This window comes from Miniopterus natalensis, chromosome 17 (assembly GCF_054644295.1).
Source record: "Miniopterus natalensis isolate mMinNat1 chromosome 17, mMinNat1.hap1, whole genome shotgun sequence".
Taxonomy (NCBI): Eukaryota; Metazoa; Chordata; class Mammalia; order Chiroptera; family Miniopteridae; genus Miniopterus; species Miniopterus natalensis.
In genome coordinates this window covers 34,262,845-34,284,075 of record NC_142097.1, presented here as the reverse complement: position 1 = coordinate 34,284,075, position 21,231 = coordinate 34,262,845, and the positions used below count along the sequence as shown (strand labels likewise).

General features: G+C 56.6%; 1 protein-coding gene across 4 annotated transcripts in view; it reads right to left on the bottom strand.

Annotated features, from left to right (window-relative positions):
• Positions 1–21,231, bottom strand: part of TBX4 (T-box transcription factor 4) — a 28,403-nt gene extending 7,172 nt beyond the window's left edge. For 2 of the 4 annotated variants that reach the window (XM_087826256.1, XM_087826257.1), the window contains exons 1-4: positions 17,259–18,424; positions 16,369–16,463; positions 8,768–8,887; positions 7,487–7,634 (exon numbers count right to left, since the gene is read on the bottom strand). In XM_087826256.1, coding sequence (XP_087682382.1) covers positions 7,487–7,634; positions 8,768–8,887; positions 16,369–16,463; positions 17,259–17,756 — 861 coding nt within the window. In that variant the 5' untranslated portion in view covers positions 17,757–18,424. Of the gene's footprint in view, positions 1–7,486; positions 7,635–8,767; positions 8,888–10,086; positions 10,821–16,368; positions 16,464–17,258; positions 18,425–21,038 lie in introns of those variants that run through there. The other 2 variants (XM_087826258.1, XM_087826259.1) reach the window with 2 other exon arrangements.

Genomic DNA, 21,231 nt, shown 5'->3' with positions numbered 1-21,231 from the left:
GTGCACAGAGAAGGGCCGGGGCCAGGCTCTCCCATGGGAAGTGGGCAGAAGCCTTAGTCTGGGGAGGCTCTACTCTTGTCACCTCCTGGGACAGGGACAGCCCAGAGCACAGGTTTGGCTGAGGAAGTAGGTGGCCAGGAGCTGGGCTGTGGGCTCTGGCCTTCCCTGGGTTCCTTGGTTTTGACCAAGTAGCTCTGTCCATCAGGAACTAGCTTTTCTGCCTCTGCACCGGCTATTACCCCTTAGCCCTCAGTGACAAACCTCTGGACCCTCTTGGGACAAGTACAGAGCTTCCCAAACCCCAAGCCAGGTCCTGTAGCTGGAGACCCACTGCCCGCTGGGGCCTGCTGGACAAGAAACACACAGTGAGACTGAGGACACAAGTCGTGCAGGGACAGCCCTGGTTCATACTCTGAACTGTCTCTTGCGGGGTTTGGGGACAGCCTCCTCCCTGTCTCCATCTACTTCCTCTCCATTTCACCTGTGACACATCTGGTCAGGTCACTCCCTGCTTAGAACCTTGTGGCTCATCCAGGAAGACCATCCATTGCTTGAGAGCAGGGCCCTTTGTATTTCCTCCTCTTGCCTCCATGTCCCCCCACACTCCTGCCAGGATTTAGGGCTCAATAAATGTCTTCTCATCATAATTCCACCTTTGATGGTTCCCTCTTGCCCCTTGGGATAAAGGCCAGACTCCGTAGCCCATTAGACAAAGTCCTTGATTGTCAAATGCATCTTCTACGGAAGGGAACTAGACAGGCTGATGGGGGTCCTGGGAAGAGAGAAACTGCCAGACTTGCAAGGGCAGGTAGGAGCCACTGGGGGTGCGGGGGTTGCAACTCCAGCCACAGAGGGCCTAGAAGCTTCTATGGATCTCTGCAAGTCCTGAGCAAAGCTCTTCCCCTCCAGTCGTCAGAGTCCCATCTATAAAGTGAGGCTTTCAACTAAGTGGTCCCCAAATACCCTCCTGACTCTGACAGTCTGGAACTTGGACAGGTGTCTGGAAGGCAGTCCCATCCATTGAACCGACGCAGATATAAATTGGAGCCTCAGTTCCATCGCCCCGGAGAATGTGAAACGAACTCAGTGACTCGTGCACCTGGCTTCACTTGGAAGTTCCTCCGGCATCACGTTAAACTGCTTTGCCAGAATCTCACATTTTTATTTGTTGCCGAGGATATTAGGCCAAATGGGCCAGCCACGTCAACAAACCCCACTACACGGCTGGTCTCGTCATCAGCGCTGTTTTATAGAAATGGGATTCATTATGTTCTGGCTGCGATTCAGAAGCCTGTTCTATTTTAACAACTGCGATAGCGCCAAACATTCATCTCCTCAAGAGATCGCCGTGGCAAGTTCGGCCAGTGAGGCCCAGATTTATCTATGTTAGCAACATGGAACATTGGGGCGCGGAGGGGCAGACCTTGGAGATCTTTCTAGTCCAACCTCCTCATTTTGCAGATGAGGACCAGGAGGCCTGTGGTGGGGATGTGACTTGCCCAAGGACACCCAGCTGGTTGGAGACAGGATCCTGAGAAGATTCCAGATGGCCTCAGAGAGAGTACACACTGCTCTTGACAAGCTCAGTAAGTGCAGTTGACCCTTGAGCAACACGGCACGAACTGCACAGATCCACTTAGACACGGATTTTTTTTTCAGTTGACAAAGCGGTTCAAACGGTATTATTCAGGGGCAGCAAGCCAGGGGCCCAGAAACTTTCCTGCCTTCTCTCCCAGTCCCAGCAATAAGAGCCAGTGTTTACTGAGCATATCCTGTGTGCCAGGCCCGGTGCTGAGTATTCTACACACATCGTACAATTCATCTTTACAACATCCCTGTACAGTAGGTGATATTATTAGCCCCATTTTATCAGAGGCTCAGGTGGGTCAAATCATTTGCCTAACCTCAGACCGCCAATGGGAGCAGACCCAGACTTGGTACTAATTTCTGAGCCTGAGCTCCTACCTCTCCCTGGCTGGTGAGGGCCAGGCCTGATCTGAAGTCGTGTGGGGCATCTATCTGTATGTCCCAAAGCCCCCAGCAAGGGCTCAGCACATTGTCAGGGCTCAGCAAATAGAGGAGGAAAAGAGGGAGAGCAATAGCTCTGGGTCCCCACTGTCAAGTTAACAGCATAAGCTTTGGGGGGATGCCACCCCTGGTGGAAGAGGTACCTTCTCTGTCTAAATAGCACCCCCTTTAGCTGGTCCAGTCATTCACTTACCGCTGACCAGCACCCACTTTTTGCCAGACACAGTGCCAGGCGCTAGGCCATCCTGGTGATTAAAAACCTCATGGTTTCCTATTTCATGGGAAGTCACACAGACATCCAACATCGAGCAAAAATCAGTGGTGAGAAAATGCAGTGGAATAAAGTCTGCATTTATAGTAGTAACAAGATGAAATACCAAATGAGAAAGGCCTAAGACCTTAGGAAGAAAACGTGAATACACTTTCGGAGACAAAAAGCAGACTCCAGCAAAGAGAAAGGCATTCCTACCAGTTTTCCTAAGTAAATTGATCATTTATACCGAGTCTAATAAATACAGGGAAAGGGGAGGCCAAAGGGGGTAAAAGGGGGCCAAATATATGGTGACGGAAGGGGACAAGACTTTGGGTGGTGAGCACACAGTGGAGTATACAGATGTGGTGTTATAAAGCTGTACACCTGAAACTCCTATGATGTCATTAAACCAGTTAGCCCAAGAAACTTAATTAAAATAAATAAATAAAAATAAGCTTCATTCTTAACACTGCAAGCTTACCCTAACGTTCATTTGAAAAAATACACAAGTCTAGCCCAGAGAACTGGAAAAGAAAAGCAGTGAGGAGAGCAGCCCTGCCAGGCACTAAAACCTATTACAAAGCCTCAGCAGTTAAGGCCCTGGCACCTGAACAGACACAGATTCGCCTGGGGATTTGTCTCCTGAAATAAGCATCTAAAGCAGGGAGGAGAGAGCACTAGTCAATTACTTGGTGTCGGGACAACTGGACAGCTCTCTAGAAAAGAATAAAAAAGTTGGATTCACACCTCCTATCAAATGCCAGAACAAATTCCAAAAGAATCATTGGTTTAAATGTAAAAATAAATCCATAAAACACTAAAAGAAAACAGAAGAAAATTCCCTTGTAAGTAAGAAGTGGGTAAGGGCTTTCGATGACTCACAATGCAGACTGTGTAAGGAAAAGACCAGCGCATTCGATGAAAGACTCCTGTGCAGGAAAACCACTACAGCAAAATCCCGAGACAAGGGACAGACTGGGAAACATATGTGCAACTCATATCACAGAGAGGAGCCAAGTCTTCCCGATTCACAAGAGCTCCTAGAACTGATAAGCAATCAAAAATCTAAGAAAAAAATGAGCCAAGGGTAAGGATAGCAGTTCACAGAGGAGGAAATACATATAAAAAAAGATGCCTAACCTCGCTCATAAAAAAGGAAATACAAATTAAAACTAAAATTGATATCTACATTTCACCCACCAGACTGGCAAAAACTTTTCTCTCCCACTGTGTCGGTGAGGCCACAGCGATGGCAGGAATATACATCAGTGTAACTCCAATGGAGGGCAGAATTACAAATGACAAATCCAAATACCCTTTGAACGGGCACTTTACTGCACAGATATAGTTGGCACAGGCATATAGTGCCACATGCACAAGCTTAATCAAAAGAGCAAAAATAGGGGAAAACACGTCCCTCTGTAAGGCCTGGCTGCATAATTTATGGAACAATCACATGGTGAAATTCTATGCGGCTGTGAAAAAAGGAATGTGACGCTCTGTACAATTGGCACGATCGCCATGATATGCTGGGGTGACAGCAAGGTGCAAAAACAGTGTTTGTGGTGTGCCATCATTCGTGTCCAAAGGAAGGGAGCTGGGATTCTGTATCTGCTTGTACAGGCGGAAAGAATCGCTGAAAAGATCAGTAACATTGGTTACTCGTCGCTGGGACTGGATGAAACTAAGTGGATGGGGGACCTGCATCTCGTTGTAGACATTTCGGTTTATTCCTGGTTTATTTTTAAACCATGTCACTGTATTTTCTATTCCAAAACAAATGTGACAGGTAAGTATACAATTGTCACTGTGGTAAAGACTAGGACGGAAAGGTGCTGGGGGCTCTGAGAGCCCGAGGGGGCCCTGGCCTGTGGCCCTGAGGAGTGGCATTGGAGCTGGGATCCCAAGCTCAGGAGGAACTAGCTAGGTGAACAGGCCTGCGGCCGGAGGAGGAAGCAGTACATGGAGGGGGCTGTGCCCATGGTACTTTGTGGCCAAGGAGCTGCAGCCCCCACCCCCAGCCCGGGATGAACTCGGCCTCTGGAACAGACTCGAAAGTCAAGTTCATGTCAGAAATCATAAACTGACCCTGCCCTCAGGGATCCGGGGGCCCTCCCCACGCGCTGCCGTGGGACCGCCCTACCCAGCGAGGCCTGCGCTTCCCCAAGCAGCGGCCCTCCCGCCCGCGGGGCCTGCTGGGCACAGGTCGGGGCAAGCAGGAAGGGACGGTGGGCACACGGCCCGCACAGCCAGCAGAGCCGTAGAAGTGGAGCCCAAAGGGGGCTGTAAGGCAGCTCGTCCCGCCCCAGCCCCCTGATCCTTTGTGCCCCTGCCGCCTGCCCTGCCCTTGGCCTTGGGCTTTCCTCCAGAACCCAGGGGTCGCACCCAGGACCGACCCCTCAGGAACAGAGGTCTTTCCCGGACTCACAGCAAAAACCCGCAAGGTGTTTTCTAGTCAGAACCCAGCTCTTTTCGGAGCATGTGGCCATGTGGCCTGGGGCTCCCTGCTCCGGAGCCCCCGCCTGCCACGCAGGACAGGCTGCCGGGCCCCAGCTCACCTGAACCGTGGACCCTTCTCCTGGGGGAAGGCTGCAGAGGGGAGGCAGCAGCTAAATGAAGTCCCTGAGGAACGGTGAGAAAAGTCCAAAGTCCATTTGGCTGGAGAAAGGTACTTGAGGTTTGGAAGTTTGTGGGGAAAATTGAAAATGTGGAGGTGAATTAGGCAGAAGAAAGGGCTTGTTGGGGGCAAGTTCACAGTATGAGATGGCGCTTTCCCAGGCTCTTGCACTGAGAAGCCAAGAAGGGTGACCTGGCCACCCCCTGGTCACCACTCCCATGGGCACAGGCCAAGGAGCAGAAAGCCAAGGTCCAAATAGGCCACTCTGCCCCGACGTGTCTAGGAAGTTAGCCCATCCTCCACAGCCCTCACCCGCATGGCCAAAGGCTGCTCCCTCCCCAGGGGTGCTCCAGACAGCTGAAGAGAGGACAGCTCGAGCCCTGGGTACAGAAAGACAGGTGAAGCTGAAAGAGAGCTGGAGCTGAAGTCAGAAAGCATGGGTCCAAGCACTGCTCCCAGCTCCTGAGACAATCACCTCATCTCCCTGAGCCCTGCCACCCGTAGGGGGTGTTAGAACCAATAAACTGCACCTGCTGGGTACATGTGGGGATGGGAAGAAAGAAGATGCTCTGCATCCCAACCCTCTGGAGAGAAAGCCCAGTTACTTAGTGTGGGGAATATCCCTATTGCCAAGGGGAGGTGAGCCCCAGGCAGGCATGGCAATGTAGCCAGGGGCAGCCCAAAATCACTAGCCTATCAAGCAGCCCCATTGGCCCAGACCCAAGACTATATGCAGGCTTAGTGCAAAGCCCTACGGACCCCCACAGAGTCAACAAAGATGCAAGCCAGGCTGGAAAACCCTCCTGCTGGGCTACCAAAGCTAAGTCTGTCTCCCTCTCCTAAAAATCCCAGCTTTTCAGCCATTTGACTCCCTCCCCTTCCACTTCCTGCAGAAGGTAGGAAGGTAGAAGAGTCCTCTCAGGCATCTCTGCAGCTGGGAAGGCTCATGGCAAGCTGTGCATCCAAAATGCTCACCAGAGTTTTGATCCCTGGGTCCCCTGGCCAGTCACCCAAAGATTCAACTCCTGCCAAGCTCTGTGCTCACCCCAGGGGTCTGTTCCCTGGGATCCACATGTGTGTGTGGTTGTGGACAGAGCCGAGCCTCTCAGCTAGGTTCCCAGTCTACACTGCAGAAGCCCAGGCTGGTGCCTCAGCCTGGCCAGAGGCCAGGAGGAGCTGGCTGGGAGCAAAGTGTTGGCCAGGACGGTGCCCAGGAAGACCTGGAAGGCCCCTCTCCCCTCAGTTATAAGGCCCTGTGCTCTGGGAGGCAGGGGCTTGGCTGACCCTTTCTATGGGATCGCTGGCTTGTCTCTGCCCCCACGACAGGTTGGGGCCACAGGAGCACATCCCACTGTGCACACCTGCACGTCTCTGCCACACGCCCAACAGCACCTGCTGCCCTGCATGGGAAGAGCCCGTGCTGCTCGCAAAGCAGGTAAGTCAAGAGTTAGTTATGTTAGCTAAGCATTCTCCTAGTTGCTTGTTTATGGGTCACCGACTCAGAAGAGAATGCAACAGACTGAGAAAATCAAAACGAAGAGCTGCTTGCTAGTTACATACGGGTCAATCAGAACCGCAGCACTGTTGGCGTTTTCCATGGGGAACTATGATTCACAGAATTCTGATTTGCACGCAGATCACCAGAATGAGGCATAAAAGAGGCGCATACCTGCCTGCACGCCCCACCGCGGCTTCCCCCACCACCCTGCACACCTGAGCGCTAGGTGTGCGGCCTGCTAACTGCATGGAGCCGCCTCTAGTGCACCGGCGCCCCCCACCCCCACCCCCACCCTGCACTTCCAGGGTAACCATGGGTAGCCTAGAGGGATAGGGCCTGTGCCCTGGCACATAATACCCCAGACTTCAGTTTGCCCCACGCACTTGAGCTAAAAATTTCCACATAAAAAGTTTTTTGTGGGCCTGCCAGGGCCAGATGGCGAAAGAATAAGCTTTAGCAGCCTGGATGGGGCGTCAACAGCAGCATCCGCAGGGCTTCAGAATCTCTCTTGCGAGAGCCAGGTCCCAGGCAAGGCCAGGAAGGAGCTGCCAGGGAGCCAGGGCGAGGCCTCCCGTCCAGAGGGCAGGCGGCTGCCAGGCCAAGCAGGCGGACACGCCAAAGAGGCTCCAGACTCACTGCGACTCCTTCTCAAGAAGGTTGACTTGTCTTATGCCCCAGCAAGGCCTAATTGGGGGAGACTGAAGCTGGGAGATCCTACCCATCATCGCTGTCATTGTTGTCATAGTTGCCTTTTGTTTAGAGCCTCCTGTGCGCAGGGTGCTCCATGCATATTCTCCATTTAATTCTCACAACCAGGAAAAGTGCATGTGGTCATCTTCCCTCGAAACTAGACAAGGAAACTAAAGTTCCCAAAGGCTAAGGAACTCACCCAAAGTCACCTAGCCAGTCAGTGCTAAGGGAAGGCTGTGGAGCGGTGGGACTGGGACCCTGCTCTCCTGCTGCAAACCGGCCTGACAAGTGCTGAAGCCTAGAGCTGGGTCCACAGAGCGGGTTCTCCGGGTCCCCACCCACCCATCCACCTGCAATGCTGCCCAGGACTCGCCCTCGAGCCCAGGTTGTCCCTTCTTACGTGGCCGAAGGGGTCCAGGTGGTTGTTTGTCAGCTTCAGCTTCTGGAAGGAGACCAGCTGCCGCATCCAGTGGGCCCCGGTGGCAGGAGAATCCGGGTGGACATAGAGCCTTCCTGGCATGGCGGGCTCAGCCTTCCCTGCCACCATCCTGCCAACAGAGCAATCGGGCCACAGCAGGAGATCACCCTGGGGTCTGGGAAGCCCAGAGTCTCTGTCCCCTCTCTGAGAGCAAATCCCCACAGACCTGAAGAGAAAAAATCAATGCTGGTCCTATCACATTGACAATTTAGGACTTTGTGGGTAGCAGGAGGGACAGAAGAGAGAGTGAAAGAGAAAGGGAGATTACAGAGAAATGCCATTACTTACTACAAGGAGTGGGGCGAACCACAAATGTATTATGGGGAGATTTAAGCAGCACTTACCTGTGTTACATAGACAATTTAGAAATGTTACAAATTATATTGTTTGGAGGGAGCTTCTCAGGGGACCTAGACAACTTTCAGGTTGCTTGCCCCCAAAACAATGCTTGCCCCAAAGAAATTCATTGGTAACTGTTCCCTCAGCCAGAGCCTGCGCTGAGTGCGAATCCAGCCACCGAATCCACCTAGCCTCTGCGGGCCCCACAAACCACCCACCATGGAGCCCACATCCTGGGGCTGCGGATTCATTTGATCCCTTGCTCTCCTTGAGTGCTGTCCTGGGCTCTGGGGGCAGAGAGGGCACCAAGGAGGTGGTCTCAGGAAATAGAGCCCATTGTTTATTTACCCAGCCCCAGTCTGGTTTTGCCCTTCAACCCAGCCCTTGCCAAAGGGTCCCACCATCCAACTACCGGGCAGAGGCCCACTGACTCTGAGTGGTGGACACACACTGCAGCCAGACAAAGAGGGAGTGAGTGGAGGAACAGGAGAGACGCCACAGAGCAGGCAGCTGGACCCCCCGGAAAACAGCTCCCGTCCTCCCCACGAAGCACTGCCAGAGCCTAAATCCTGGGGTGGGTGTTCACCTGTCACCCATAGCCCTGTCACCAAACCTGTTTGTCCACAGCTCTGGGGAGAGCACAGACCCTGAAGTCCACCAAACACCCAAACACTGCAGCTCAGTGCAGCCCCAGCCCGCCTGCAGCAGGTGTGCAGACATCTGCTGACCCCCCCGGCTACAGATCTGGACAGTCACTTGGACTAACTGGGGAGTCCATGAAGCAAACATCAGGTGGCGAGGGGGGTGGTGAATGGAAAGAGCAGCGGAGGGAAGGCAGGTAACGTGAGGGCCCCAGGTTCTTACCATTTGTTGTCACAGAACTTGTAGCGGTGGTCATCCGCAGGAACGATGTCAATCAGCAGGATATACTTGGTCTTGGGGTTCATGCCCGTGACTTTTACCTTGTAGCTGGGGAACATCCTCCTGGGGGAAGCCACAGGGTGAGGCGGAGGCATGGACAGAGCACCAGGGAAGAGGGCACAGAGTGAGCCAGGGTGCAGAAGGCCTGAGGGGCACTGCCCCTATAGCAAGAGGTCGTGGCACCAGTCAGAGCTGTGTGACCTTGTGTAAGTCACTTCACTCCCTGGCCTCAGCCCCCCTACACAAGGAGAGGGGTGCACTGCCACACTGGGGGCCAGAGCAGAAGACCTGGATGTCCCTATCAGCCACCTCTGTAATTAATGAGATGTTTCCTCAAGTCATGTTTCTGTGGAAACCCTCAGGCCCCAAACCAACTTGCAGGAGAACAGGAGAGTTCTGCTAGGTCTTTGGATTCCATCGGTGTGTTTAGCAGAAATGTTAACCCTGTGGGCACCTGGACCTGGCTTGCCCATGCTAACTGGGCACCAGGGGAAGTCAGTCCAGGAGCCTCCTAGAGCACAGCATGGATTCTGGAACCACTGTGCCATGGTCCACAGCCTGGCCCGCCATGGATAAGCTGGGAAGCCTTGGGCAACTAGCTCGGCTCTCTCTGTGCCTCGGTTTCCTCATCTCTAAGATGTGGATATTACTGTGTATCTCATGGGTTGCTGTATGGATTAAATGAACCCATGTATGACAATTACATGGACCCTACCGTGCTCCTCTCTCCACAAACCAGTGGGATGACCCACCTCTAAGGAAATGGATTCACCAAGAGACAAAGTTTCCCAGTCCCTGCAGCCCATGCTGAGACTTTCCAGGATCCTGAAGCTCAAAGAACATTCTAGAGCAGAGCTTCCCCAGACCCCCTGGCACACACACACATAAGACAGGATGTACGCACACCTGCAGGGCACAGCCCCGTCCCCTGGCCACCAGGTCCCCAGCACTGGACTTCCCCAGAGGGGCAGACAGAGCCTCCTCACAGTTGTCTCAGATATCCCATCCCTCCTAGATGATCGGCCACAAAAGTGTTCCCTGAGAGAGGCAGGATCCAAACCTAAGTGAAGACATGAAGGGCCACCAGAGCCAAGTCCCCTGAGCTGGGGGCATGCTAACCTGTCCCCTCCAGGAAAGCCAGCAGGTGGTCCTCTGACTCTCACTAAGCTGAGCCAGTCCAGGGACCCTCAAGAGAAGCTGTCCTGGACACCTCAGACGGACGGCTGGCGTCGCCCATTCTGTCAACAGGGGCACCGGCTTACCTGGACAGGGCAAGGCTTCCAGAAGGGGTCAAGAGTTCCATAAGCCGGCAGACCCCACAGCAAGCCCAAGCCAGGACCCTGAGGTGGGGGTCCCATTCCCCTCCCTAGCCCGGCCCGGCCGTGCCCCCTTCTTGCTGGAGGAGAGGCGGCGGGAAGCTGCGGCCGGGATGTGGGAGGCGTGTGCCCATGTGCAGGCACAAGTGCGTATGATTGAGTGGAGGCGCCGTGCGCCTGCGTGCATGTGTGCGTGCCTGGAGGCAGGAGGGAAGTTCTAGCTGCAAGTCTAGGGACTTATAAACCGTGTGGAAGAATTTGTCTCAGATGTCAATTGAAAGCATTTTCAAATGTCCACCCCACCCCCTCCCCAGGAATGGGGGAAGCGCGAGGGCTCAGGAACCCAATCCTGCCTCCTGCTTGCCAGCCCCGCCTGGCCTGGGGGCACAGCTGGAGCCCGCACCACCCTCTTTCCTGGCCCAGCCTCTCCCCTGGTGGGCCTAGCGCTGAGAGAGGGAGGCAGCAGCTGCTCACCTCCCCACCTCCCCGGGGGAGGGCCAAGCACCCCGTCCTTTCCAGGCCACCATTTTGTAACCGCCACGGAAACAGCCACAAAATGGGGCAGCCCTGGCCGCGCGTGGCTGCCCGGTACCAGTGCCCCGCGCGTGGCCGGGGGCTCCTGTGATCACTCCCGGCGGGCACGGCTTCCCCCAGGCTAGTGCCCACAAAGGAGGCCGCAAGAGCAGGCTCGCTGCGGCTTCAACAGCCTTCACCGCCGGGGGCCGGGTCCCTCCTCGCGCTCCGGCTCCCCTCGGCGCTCCTGCCGGCGGCGCAGGGGCCAGGCTGGCTCGGGGCTCAGCCGGCCAGCCCAGCCCGCGCGGGCCGCCAAGGCGGGGCGCTGGTGTCCTGTGACCGGGCTTCTAGGGACTGCCTGCGACCGGCTCCCGGCGGTACCTGTCTGGGGGAGGTCTGTGGGTGCTGGGGCAGGGAAGGAGGGCGTCTCCCCGCCTCTGCCTCCCCGCTCACCGGTTCCCCCCTCTTAGGCAGGATATCTGGTCTGAACGGGGGCTCGGAAGTCCTGGAGAGGCTCCCCTGGGACTCTGAGCTCCGGCCCTCCATGGAGACTATCTCCTCTCCGCAGGTCCCTTTGGTGCCCGCCTCTGGGCCCTGGGGCGCACACCCAGGACCAGGCACAACCGCATCCCCTCTGGGGGCTCCAGAAGGAGGGAGGCTGCCCGGCGTGGGGAACCGGCTGAGTGTGAGGGTGAAACACCCCCCACCCACCCCGCAGGCTGCTGCCCAAGCCGAGCATCTGCCCCTGGCCCCAGGAGTGGCTCGAGTCGGAGCCCAGAGGCGGGTGCGGGAGGAGCCGCAGGTGGGCTGCGCTCGGCCGGGGCCCTGGGCCTGGGGCCTGACTTCCTCCCGGCGCCCCTGCACCGAAAGGTCCTTCTGCTGAAACAGATGAAACGGTGGAGTGAGATGTATATTGTCTCTGTGATTTAGGACGTAAAATATACCTGAAAGCCAACACCTACGGCGGAAATGAGCACCTGGGCGTGGGGAGGGGGTGATGGCTCTGACGGCCGTGCCCACGCAGCCGCCCACCGGCGCCGCGAGCCCAGCCCTGGCTGGGGTCCCCCACCCTGCGCGCCCCACCCCCACCCCCTCCCGGCGCCCGCCCCGCCCCGCCCCGCGCTCCTGGTGCTGCGCCCCTCGGGCTCGGGGACCCGGGCGGAGGGCGTCCCGGGCGCACGGAAACGGCCCCGCCGGGGCATAAACAAGCCGCCTGCCCCGCCGGCCTGGGGAGGAGATGAAAGCCGGGGTTTCCTCCTCTGATCACGAGACAGGCTCTGAAAGGGTGCGGGGCTCAGCCTTTATCTACTTCATACTCGGAAATGGCTTTAGAATGAACTGCTAAGATAAGCTGCCTCGGACGGGGCGACGAGAACGGGTTTCGGGCATTTTGATTTTGGCAACAAACCCTTAAATGCAGCCTGAGCGGGAACAGGCGAGTTACAGCTGGGCTCAGAGAGCCGCCAAGTCCAAGCACCGCCGGGGGGCGGGAGCGCGGGCCGAGGGGCCGCCGGGCTCTCCCCACCTGCGCGGGGCCGCGCCTCTCACCCGCCGCAGCTCCCACTTCCCGGGGGGCATCGGGCACCCCGGGAGCCGCTACCTGTGTTTTTCCTTAAACGCAGGCGCAAAACCAAACTGAAGGGGTGAGAAGTCTGCAGAGAGGCTGCGAGGGGGGGGTGGTGACTGACGGGCACGCAGGGGGGCTCGGCCGGGAATGTTCTGTTTCTTTACCTGGGGGGTGGTTCCCCGGGTGCGTTCACTCTGTGAAAGTCTGTAGAGCCGTACAATTAAGAACTGTTCACTTTTCTGTAGGAATGTTCCACTTCAATAAAATCGACATTAAAAATTACGCACACCCACGAGCGCACGCGCCCCATGCACAGACCCTGGAGCCCAGAGTCTGCAAGGAACGGGCTGCAGACAAAAGGTGGGGGGGAGGGTTCCACAGAAAATCCCACCCATCTTTCCACCCCTAGTATCTGGGCATCTTCAGAAAGAATTCTGGATATGTGGGGAAGAGGCCAGGGCCCAGCAACCGAGGCTGGGTTTGGGGGCTGTTGTAGGACCCAATCTTTTGTAGCCAAATGATTTCTGAGGGCAACGGCACAGCTACATAATTTATTTCCACTTACACACACACACACACACACACACACGGAGTTTTCTAATTCACTCGAAGCATTTTTGAGAAATATTTTCCCTGAGGTGGGGGCAGGAGTGAGGGTGTGTGGAATGGATGCTGTTTTGGAAGGTCAGTTGCTTCTCTTAGATTCTTTTTTTAAAAGACATTTCCTTCTGATAGACTTTTGCTTTCAGAAAATACTTTAGAAAGAGATCAAAGCCCTCTCTCCCCAACCCACTTTCCCAGTGTCTTCAACCCTTACTTCTCTTATCAGCCGCGCCACTGAGCTCTGACGCTCTGTATACAGAGCGAGGGCAATTGGCTTTGAAGGCCCGGATTAGGCCAGGCCAAATCCCTGCCTCAGAAAAACAAACAATACAGGTTCAACAGGAGTTCTCATCGGTAGTTCATTTTTCAAGCGCAAATTCACTGTCACTAACACAAGCAACATTGAACCCAACAGGCTCTGAAGGCTGATAGTGGAGATTTATCTGGTGGCATAACCGTGACCTAGGAGTAGAGCAGTCAGACGGTTAGGAAATTTTCATTTTGGGGAGGTTTATATTTAAATTTTTGTGGAGCTCACTTTTATCTGTGTTTGGGAGAAAAATGCAGTTTCTCACATGGATCAAGCTTGGCAGGGATGTCAGGAGGCAGAGGAAGGGGTCTGTTCTCTGCAGTCAGCAGCAGGAATCTTCCAGTCTCTGGGGCCTGAGAGGGACCTGGCCACCTCTTATCCCGGACATCAGGGGCTCCTGAGCATTCAGAAATTGATGTGCCACGCTGTGGTTGGCATTTTATTCGCCAGATCAAATTGTTTGAGAATTCAAACTCACTCTCGTGGCCTTCAGACCTTCAAAGGCAAGAGGCCAGAGGCTTGTGACCCATGGACTCAAACTGACTTGAGAACATTCTGTTCCCTCTTCTCCAGGACCCGCCCTTCCATCATCCAGACAACAGTTATCACGCCCCTCACCAGCCAGGGCCTCCAGGGCAGAGCAACACCCCCGTTCAAAACACTGAACTGGCCCTATAAATAAGCAACCAAGGAGGCTTCTCAAAGTTGGGGTTTTGTTCTGGGGGTGGAGTAGCATCTGCTTGGCCTGTGTAGACCTGGTCATTGCCTAACTCTGCTTCTATCTGCAAGAGCCAAGTGCATTCTTTCTCTGGGGTCAGGGTTTATGTCCAATTCTAACAGTCTAGGAACCTATGAGTCAAGGTTTAGGAGAAGGGTCCAGGTCATCTGCTGAGAAATGGAAGTTCCCAGGAGGGATGCTGGGTGGCATGGACAGGAGGTTGAAGAGCCACAAGCCGCCTCCTGCGGCTGCCCATGAGACAGAGGCAACCGGGGGGAGGGGACACAGGGATCAGAGCAGTGAAAGTGGTCTCTGAAGTCAGTGGGCAGCTATGCAGGAGGGAAAAGGGTCTGTGAGAACTGGGGGGGAGGGAGGAGGCTAGTGACTTTCTCAAGGACTAGACCTGGTTCAAGAATAACTTTCTGCCAGAGAAATGAAAGACTGTGATGAATCCATAATTTGCCGACATCATCACAACCGTTTTTCAGTTATATCATCAGTCCCTGAGGCCCATCTCTAAGCCTTCATTAGGATCAGGCACAACAGTCTGCCTGGAGTGTCACCTCTGGAAGTGTGAGTGTGTTACACGCGCGCTCAGGCACGCATGTGGGGGGGGGGGAGGACCCAAGCAGATGCAGGAAACCCCCCTGAGAAAAATCACACATGCCTTTTGTTCAAAATGGCAGAGGCCAGGCATGCCCAAAGAACACGCTGGCCATTTATTTTCTAGAGACAAGGTTATTTCTGCTGCCTAAAAATGGAAGCTCTGAATCTTCCTCAGTCATAAATCCTTCCATCCACCACAGCAATTGTGAGAAATAAATCCCCCCTCTTCACACCTGTAATCCGCTCAGCAGCTGACCACGCACTGCTCAGGTGATCCCTGGGTTGAGTCTCACAGTGACGGGAAAAGAAAGGGTGGCAGGTAGATCCACAGCCACCATCTGTTTCCCCTAACACCGCCGAGCCCCAGGAAGTCTAGGGTCTTGCCCAAGTGCACTCAGCTAGGAGGAGGCAGGGCTTGTGATGCGCGGCCCCTACTGTCCTCAGTGACCGTCCCTCGTGGCACCTCTGCCAGGCTCCCCTAATGCAATCTTCTTCCCCAGCCCCCCAATGCAGCAGACTCAGGCCCTGACATCTAACTGCTCCCTCTCCTTAGAGAGAACCTGGGTGGCCAGCCCACTCCCTGACTTAGGCGTGAGGGCAGCCGAGGGCCCAGACCCCCACCCTCAACAAAACAAAAGGAAACCCCACGAGCAAGGCCTGCCAGCACCCCACACGCTGCAAAGCACCAGCTTTTTGTTTCCTTTGAAGAGCCTGAGCCCTTCAACAGAGTTCTCTAAAAAGCAGGGGGGAAACGCTGAGTGGATACCAGACATTTCTCTTAACTATGGTTCACATTATTAGCATTTGTTATATTAATGTTATAGCTGGTGTTTATTGTGTGCTTACATGTGCAGGAGGTGTGCTGAGTGCTCCCCATACAACTGTCTGAAGAAGGACCTATTATTTTACAGCTGGAGCCGAGAGGGGCAGAGACCCTTGCCTGAGGGTTGCCCAGATGGAAGTAGCTGAGCTGAAACCCAAGCCCCTGCCGCCTGACTCCAGAGTCCTGGCCCCCGATGCCTCACCATCTTGGTCTTCAGGAAACCCAGGTATGGGCCCACAGCCAGGCCAAGGGACAGTTTCACACCTAACCTGTCCCCCAAGGATCAAAGTGCAGCGCCAGTATGTGGAGGAGGTGCAGTGGGGAGGGGGGGGTGGGGAGGGGGCTCCTGAACCTGAACTTTCCAGCTTCTCTGTCTGCAGCCGGCTCCCTTCACCTGATAGCCGCTCTCCTCGCTGCCCGCGGCCCCCCACCCGAGACCTGCCCAGCCAGCCCCCCCATCGGGCCCCCCCTGCATCTTCCTCCGCTCCTCCGGGTTCTCTCCCACAGACACCAGCGCATTTTAAAGATGTTTCCACTTTATAAATCATTCCTCTCTGGCAGCCGCCACAGCTGCTCCCCAAACACCACACACAGGGCCCAAGGCTGCCTGGCCCTTGGGGGGGAGGGTGCTGGCCACAGAAAGGGGCGCCTTGGGGATGAGAGACTTGGGGTTCGGCTGATCCCAAAACATTATGGAAATAGGAAGACGTGTTCCTGTCCCCTTCCTCCATGGGTTGAGGGGCATCTCTAGGTGCCCCATCCGAGCAGCCCTGGGGAATCCTGCAGGTTCCCAGAAGGAGGGCAGAGCAACGCCGGGGCCAAACCACCGAGCACAGACTGGCAAGGAGACCCTACCTGCATCATTTACACAGTGCTGCCCACCCTCCTCCTTCCCGGGGTGCGGGGTAGCCCCCTGCGGCTTCCCAGGCCAGGTCCCGTCAGGACGCGGGGCTAAGGCCAGGGCTGTGGAGGGAACTCCGGTTGCTCCCCAGCCGGAGGCCCACAGGACTTCTTTGGGAGCCCCTGGGGATCCCCGCTGCCCCGCCCGCCGGCCCCCCGCCGGTGGCCCGTCAACCTCCGGAGCTGACCTGCCCGCCTTGGTGATGATCATCTCCGTGCCCGCCTCGTGGAACTTCTTCCAGAGCTCCTTCTCGTGCAGGCCCACCTTGATGTTCTCGATGGTCTGGGAGGGAGGCAGGGAGGGGCTTGGGTCGGCGGGCCCGCGGAGCCTCGGGGAGCGCACAGGCCGGGGGCCGCGCAAACCCTGCCCGCCCGGCCCGCCTGGGGCTTCCTTCCACGGAATTGTTCCGTGCCGCTGATGAATTTTTTAAAAATGTGATCAGTGGCGGATCCCCGTCCTTCGGAGCTGCACCTGTAGACGGGCCGGCAGAGGACACAACCCTGCCCCCGCAGCGGTAGGGGACCCACGTGCACACGAACGGAAACGCTCCCGGTGCCCGGGCACAGCCGCAGGCCGGAGGGAGGCGCGGGGACCCCCAGGGCCCGGCCCCAGCGGGACGCGCGCCCCGGACCCCGCGGCACAGCACAGGCCACGGCCCGCGCGCACACCGTCGGGCTCCTTGTCATCAGGTCACCCTGTGACCGTGCAGATGAAGTCCCCGCGGCCTCTGAGCCCCGCTCCCGCGCACACCCGGCCGTCCGGGTGGCTCTTCCCGCTCGGTCCCAGGCTTTCGCCCCCACCCCCTCCCGCCTCGCAGGGCCCTTGGAACTGGACACTTCTCCTGGGCTCCCGTCGCTGTCGCCGGGGTCCCCTCCGCCACCTGCCCCAGAGTCGCTCAGAGGGGTCCAAGTGGAGGCAGGACGGAAGCCCCTGCCCAGGGGAGCCCCGCCGAGCAGACAGCGCAGGACGCAGCCAGGTGCCCCAGGAAGCGAGCCCTGCGCGCCGCGGGGGGACTGGCACAGGCGGCCCTGCGGACGGCCGACGCCGACCTCTGCCCGACGGCGGGCGCGGACCTACCTGCTCGGCGGCGGCGGCGTCGGCCCCGGGGCCCGGGGAGCTGCCGAGCGCGGCTCCGCTGAGGTCGGGCGCGGCCAGCGCGGGCTCAGAGGCGTTGGCGGCGTTGGCCTCGCCGAGCCCGGGGCCCGGGGCCCGAAAGGCCTCCTCGCTCTCCGACAGGCCCTTATCCTGCAGCATCTCCTGCGGGAACAGCACACACCAGTCACATGCCCAGGTCCGCACTGGCCAGAGGCCCCCGTGGTCCTCTCGTGCAGAGCAGGGGGTGGGGGTCGGGGTGTCGTCGGGCCCGGCTGGGGAGGCCGCCCTGGCGCACGTGGACCCCGCCCCCTCCCGAGCTGCGGGAGGGAGAATATGCCAGGGCGGGACCCTCGCCTCCTCCCTCTGGCCTCCTTCTGGGTTCTGGACCTGGGAGGGTCTGCACGCGGCGAGGTCTGCCTGCCCAGGGTGTGGGGCTGTGTGATGAGTAGGTGTGGGGGGGAAGGACCGCCCTCTCGGCATGGCCCCAGCTGTACCCCCACTCGCTCCCTCCTGCCTGGCTCCAGTGGAGCCTAAGGCCTGGGTCTTTTTCAGCTGTTCCCTGGTAACCTGTGTTTAGGCTCAGTTTTGGGCCAGGGCGGACAGGAGAGGAGAACCAGGCCAGGAGGGCAGGACCCAGGCTCCTGGGCTCCACACCTTCAGAAAAGCTGGGCAGCCCCATGTCCCTGCTCACCCATCTGCCTTCACCCACTCAGACAGCAGTCAGGTAGAGACTCAAAGGCTTTTACTCCTGCACCTTCCCACTCCCACAGTCACCTTACGCATCACCCACATTCTCACACCCAGCCACAGCACCCTCCCACAGCCTCCTGGTCCCCCAAGCAGCCCCTCTCCTAAGGCAGGCCCTGAACTCAGCCAGGAGCCTCCCCAGCCTTGACCTCAGTCACCCGCACTGGCTTCCTCACACTTTTAGTTCCAAAGGGCTCAGCTCTGGGGCAAGGGACCCAGGCCCTTCCCAGCTAAGGACCAGGCCATTTGGGTGAGTCCCCTTCACAGGCACAGCCTAGTCCCGCCCCAGGGCACAGCCATCCTTCCCAACTGTCTAGGACTATTCACCAGCCTGCCCACGTGCCCGCTGGTCCTGGGCTATCAGGCTGAGAGCCCAGCCTGCAAGGACCTGCCTGTCCTGCCTCCATCACGGGTGTTAACCTGAATTATCTCCGCTTCTCCCTCTGCCTCCCTGCGCCTCTCCCTTCTTCTGGGTCTGGGCAAGTGCCGGTGGTGCTTTCTGTATGTCCGGCTGCCTCGCTATATGTGTGTCTGTGGCGGGATGTTCCCCCTTTCTCTTCCTACCCTTTTCTGTTCTCCCCTGGATCCCTCTGAGCATTCCAAAGGCCAGGCCCCTCACCCCTCCTGTCCACTGGCCTCCCCATCCCAGGGCCTAGACGTCGGCTCCCAGGGCCTCACAAAGTAAATAAGCCAAGTGCAACAGAGGAGATAAAAAGGGGCCGGGGCCAGTTGGGGCTGGGAAAAGCCCGTAAAGATAAGGCTGACAGCGCCGCTGGTCCCCAGGCCAGGAGCAGCAGGGAGCAAGGCGCACCGCATGGCCAGCGCCGGAACCGCCTTGGGCCACGTGCGGGGTCGGAGGCTTCCACTCGGAAACCCAGGAGCCCCCCGGGCAAGGGGACGCTGCGTGGCCAGGGTAGTTTCCAGCTCTGGAACAAGGCGCTGGGTTCCACTCTACCTGGTGCCAGCCGGGATGGGCGCCCAAGATCGGCTGCTCCAAGGTGCGGCGGCCCGCGCGGGGCCAGGAGGAGGGGCCGCCTGGCGCGATGCTGCCTTGGCCACTAGGTCCTCCCAGGGACACTTGTCACCCCCGGAGCGGTGCAGCGGCGCCCGCCGGCTCGCACCCGGGGCTCTCCGCCCTGCCGGGTGCGGAGCACAGCCGCGGCCCGACTTCCCCGAGGCCAGTCCGCCGCCCCGACTCGGGATGCGGGCTTCCCCGTGCTCTCCTCGGGGTTCAGCTCCTCTCCGGGCCGGGGAGCCGAATCCCGTCAGCTCGCCCACGCTGGGGCGCCCGCTCATTTCCCTCCTTCCCGCCTGGCTGTCCCAGGCGGGGTCCCTGCGGTCGCCTCGGCCCAGGCGCAGCGGGTGGGCGCCCAGCCCGGGCCGCCGCGCGCTCGCCCCTCTGCGGGACCCTCTGCGGCGCGGCCCGCGGCCCCGCGGCCTTGCTTGCAGCCGCCTCGGTTTCCAAGAGCAGCGCTTTTCTTTTCCCTCCGGATTACTGCGGACATTGTTCTTGCACGGGGGGAATTGTTACATTTTAATTATCTCTGTCGTCAGAGCGGTAGTCTGCTCAGTTCAATAACATTAAGAATATTTATCCTATCACATAGGTTATTGGCACTTTTTATTTTTAGTACTTTATGCTTAAAGTACTGGTCTGGTTTATTAATTCATCATTATTAAACATGGGCCCCTTGCTTTCCTGTCAGTGCTCCATCATTCTAGGGCCTGGTGTTCTAATAGGTCGTGTCAATCTAGTGTTATTTTAATTTTTACTCTGTGCCCCTAAAATGTTTCCTCAGCCTCTGTTGTTCTTTGTCACAGTTTCGAAAACTTATTTACCATACTTGTAACATCACTGTTCTTAATATTCACCTTAATTTTCTTCGCATCCTTATAACGCTTCCTGTTATTTTGCCTTTATTTGTTTTCTTAGTATTGTTCATAACACTCCAGGTATTCTTCATCACATTGTCACAATATCCTGTTACTTTGCCATTGTTGGTAATGCTACAGGTCTTAATTCACTAGTGATTTTCATCACATCCTTACTTGTTGCTGTTTTGTCATAATCTGTAATATTGCTACAGCTCTTAATAGCCTGGTTATTTTCATCACATTGGTACAATACTTCTCATTACTATACCATTATTTATACTGTTGTTGGGACGATTAATACCTTGGTCATAAATTGTCATATCACTCCAGCAATTTTACTTGCTGTCTTTATTTGTATTACCATTGCTCATAAGATTTGGGTTAATATTTATTTTAATAATTCATTATAGTATCAACAATAAATTATATGATAGTATTCTGTCAATTCTACTAATATTACAATTTTCCTGAATAGTATTTCTTACTCACAGTTCCCCTACATTTTCATCAATTGTTACACTATTACTATTTCTTATACTATTGCTATTGACTCTAATACATTGGTTCTTATCACATTGTTCCTGTATTTGGAGTTACTTTGTCTATGATTCTTTTAAATTTGTGGTTACAATTTTCACTTGGTTCTGAAAGTGACTATTACTGCATTGTCCTTTTAAAGTCCGGATACTGTATTAGTGAAGCCGCTTAGCCGGTTTCTTTGGTAATTGCTTGCTCACACCCTGATAATTCTTGATCAGCCAGCATTATTTACATAAAATGCTCCTTGCTTTAATTTTGCCGATATTCACCGTTCCTAACCCGGCCCTCTTTCCCGGCCTTTCCTATTCTGCAAACGCCAATTCCAAGGCTACCGCGGCTTAGCCTTGTTGCTTTGGGGTTGGCTCTGTCGCTTCTATGCTCTTGGGTCCCTAGACCCAACCGCCGGGACTTGGGCCGAGGCGGCAGCCAGACCTGAGGCACTTCTCTCCGCCCTCTCGCCTTCACCGTCCCCGAGGTCTCGGTCTCGTTACTCGCCCCTTTCCAGCTAATTCTCCCGACCCCGCAGCTTAACCCTGGGCTCGGGCGGCCCCCGCCCCGCACGCCTGGCTCACCCCGGTCCCCGCCAGAACCCACACTCACCCTAACTGCGCTGCCTCATGCGGAGGCGCCTGCGGCCCGAGTCCACTGCAGGCTCGGGTCCGAGGAACACTGGACAGCCGGGGCTCCGAGTCGGGGCCGCTAGGTCAGGATCCCTCTGCCCGCCGCGCCCTCGAGGCCGGTCACATCCCGGCTCTGGAGCGGGCCCTTGATCTCCGAGGCTGCACTTTGGGGC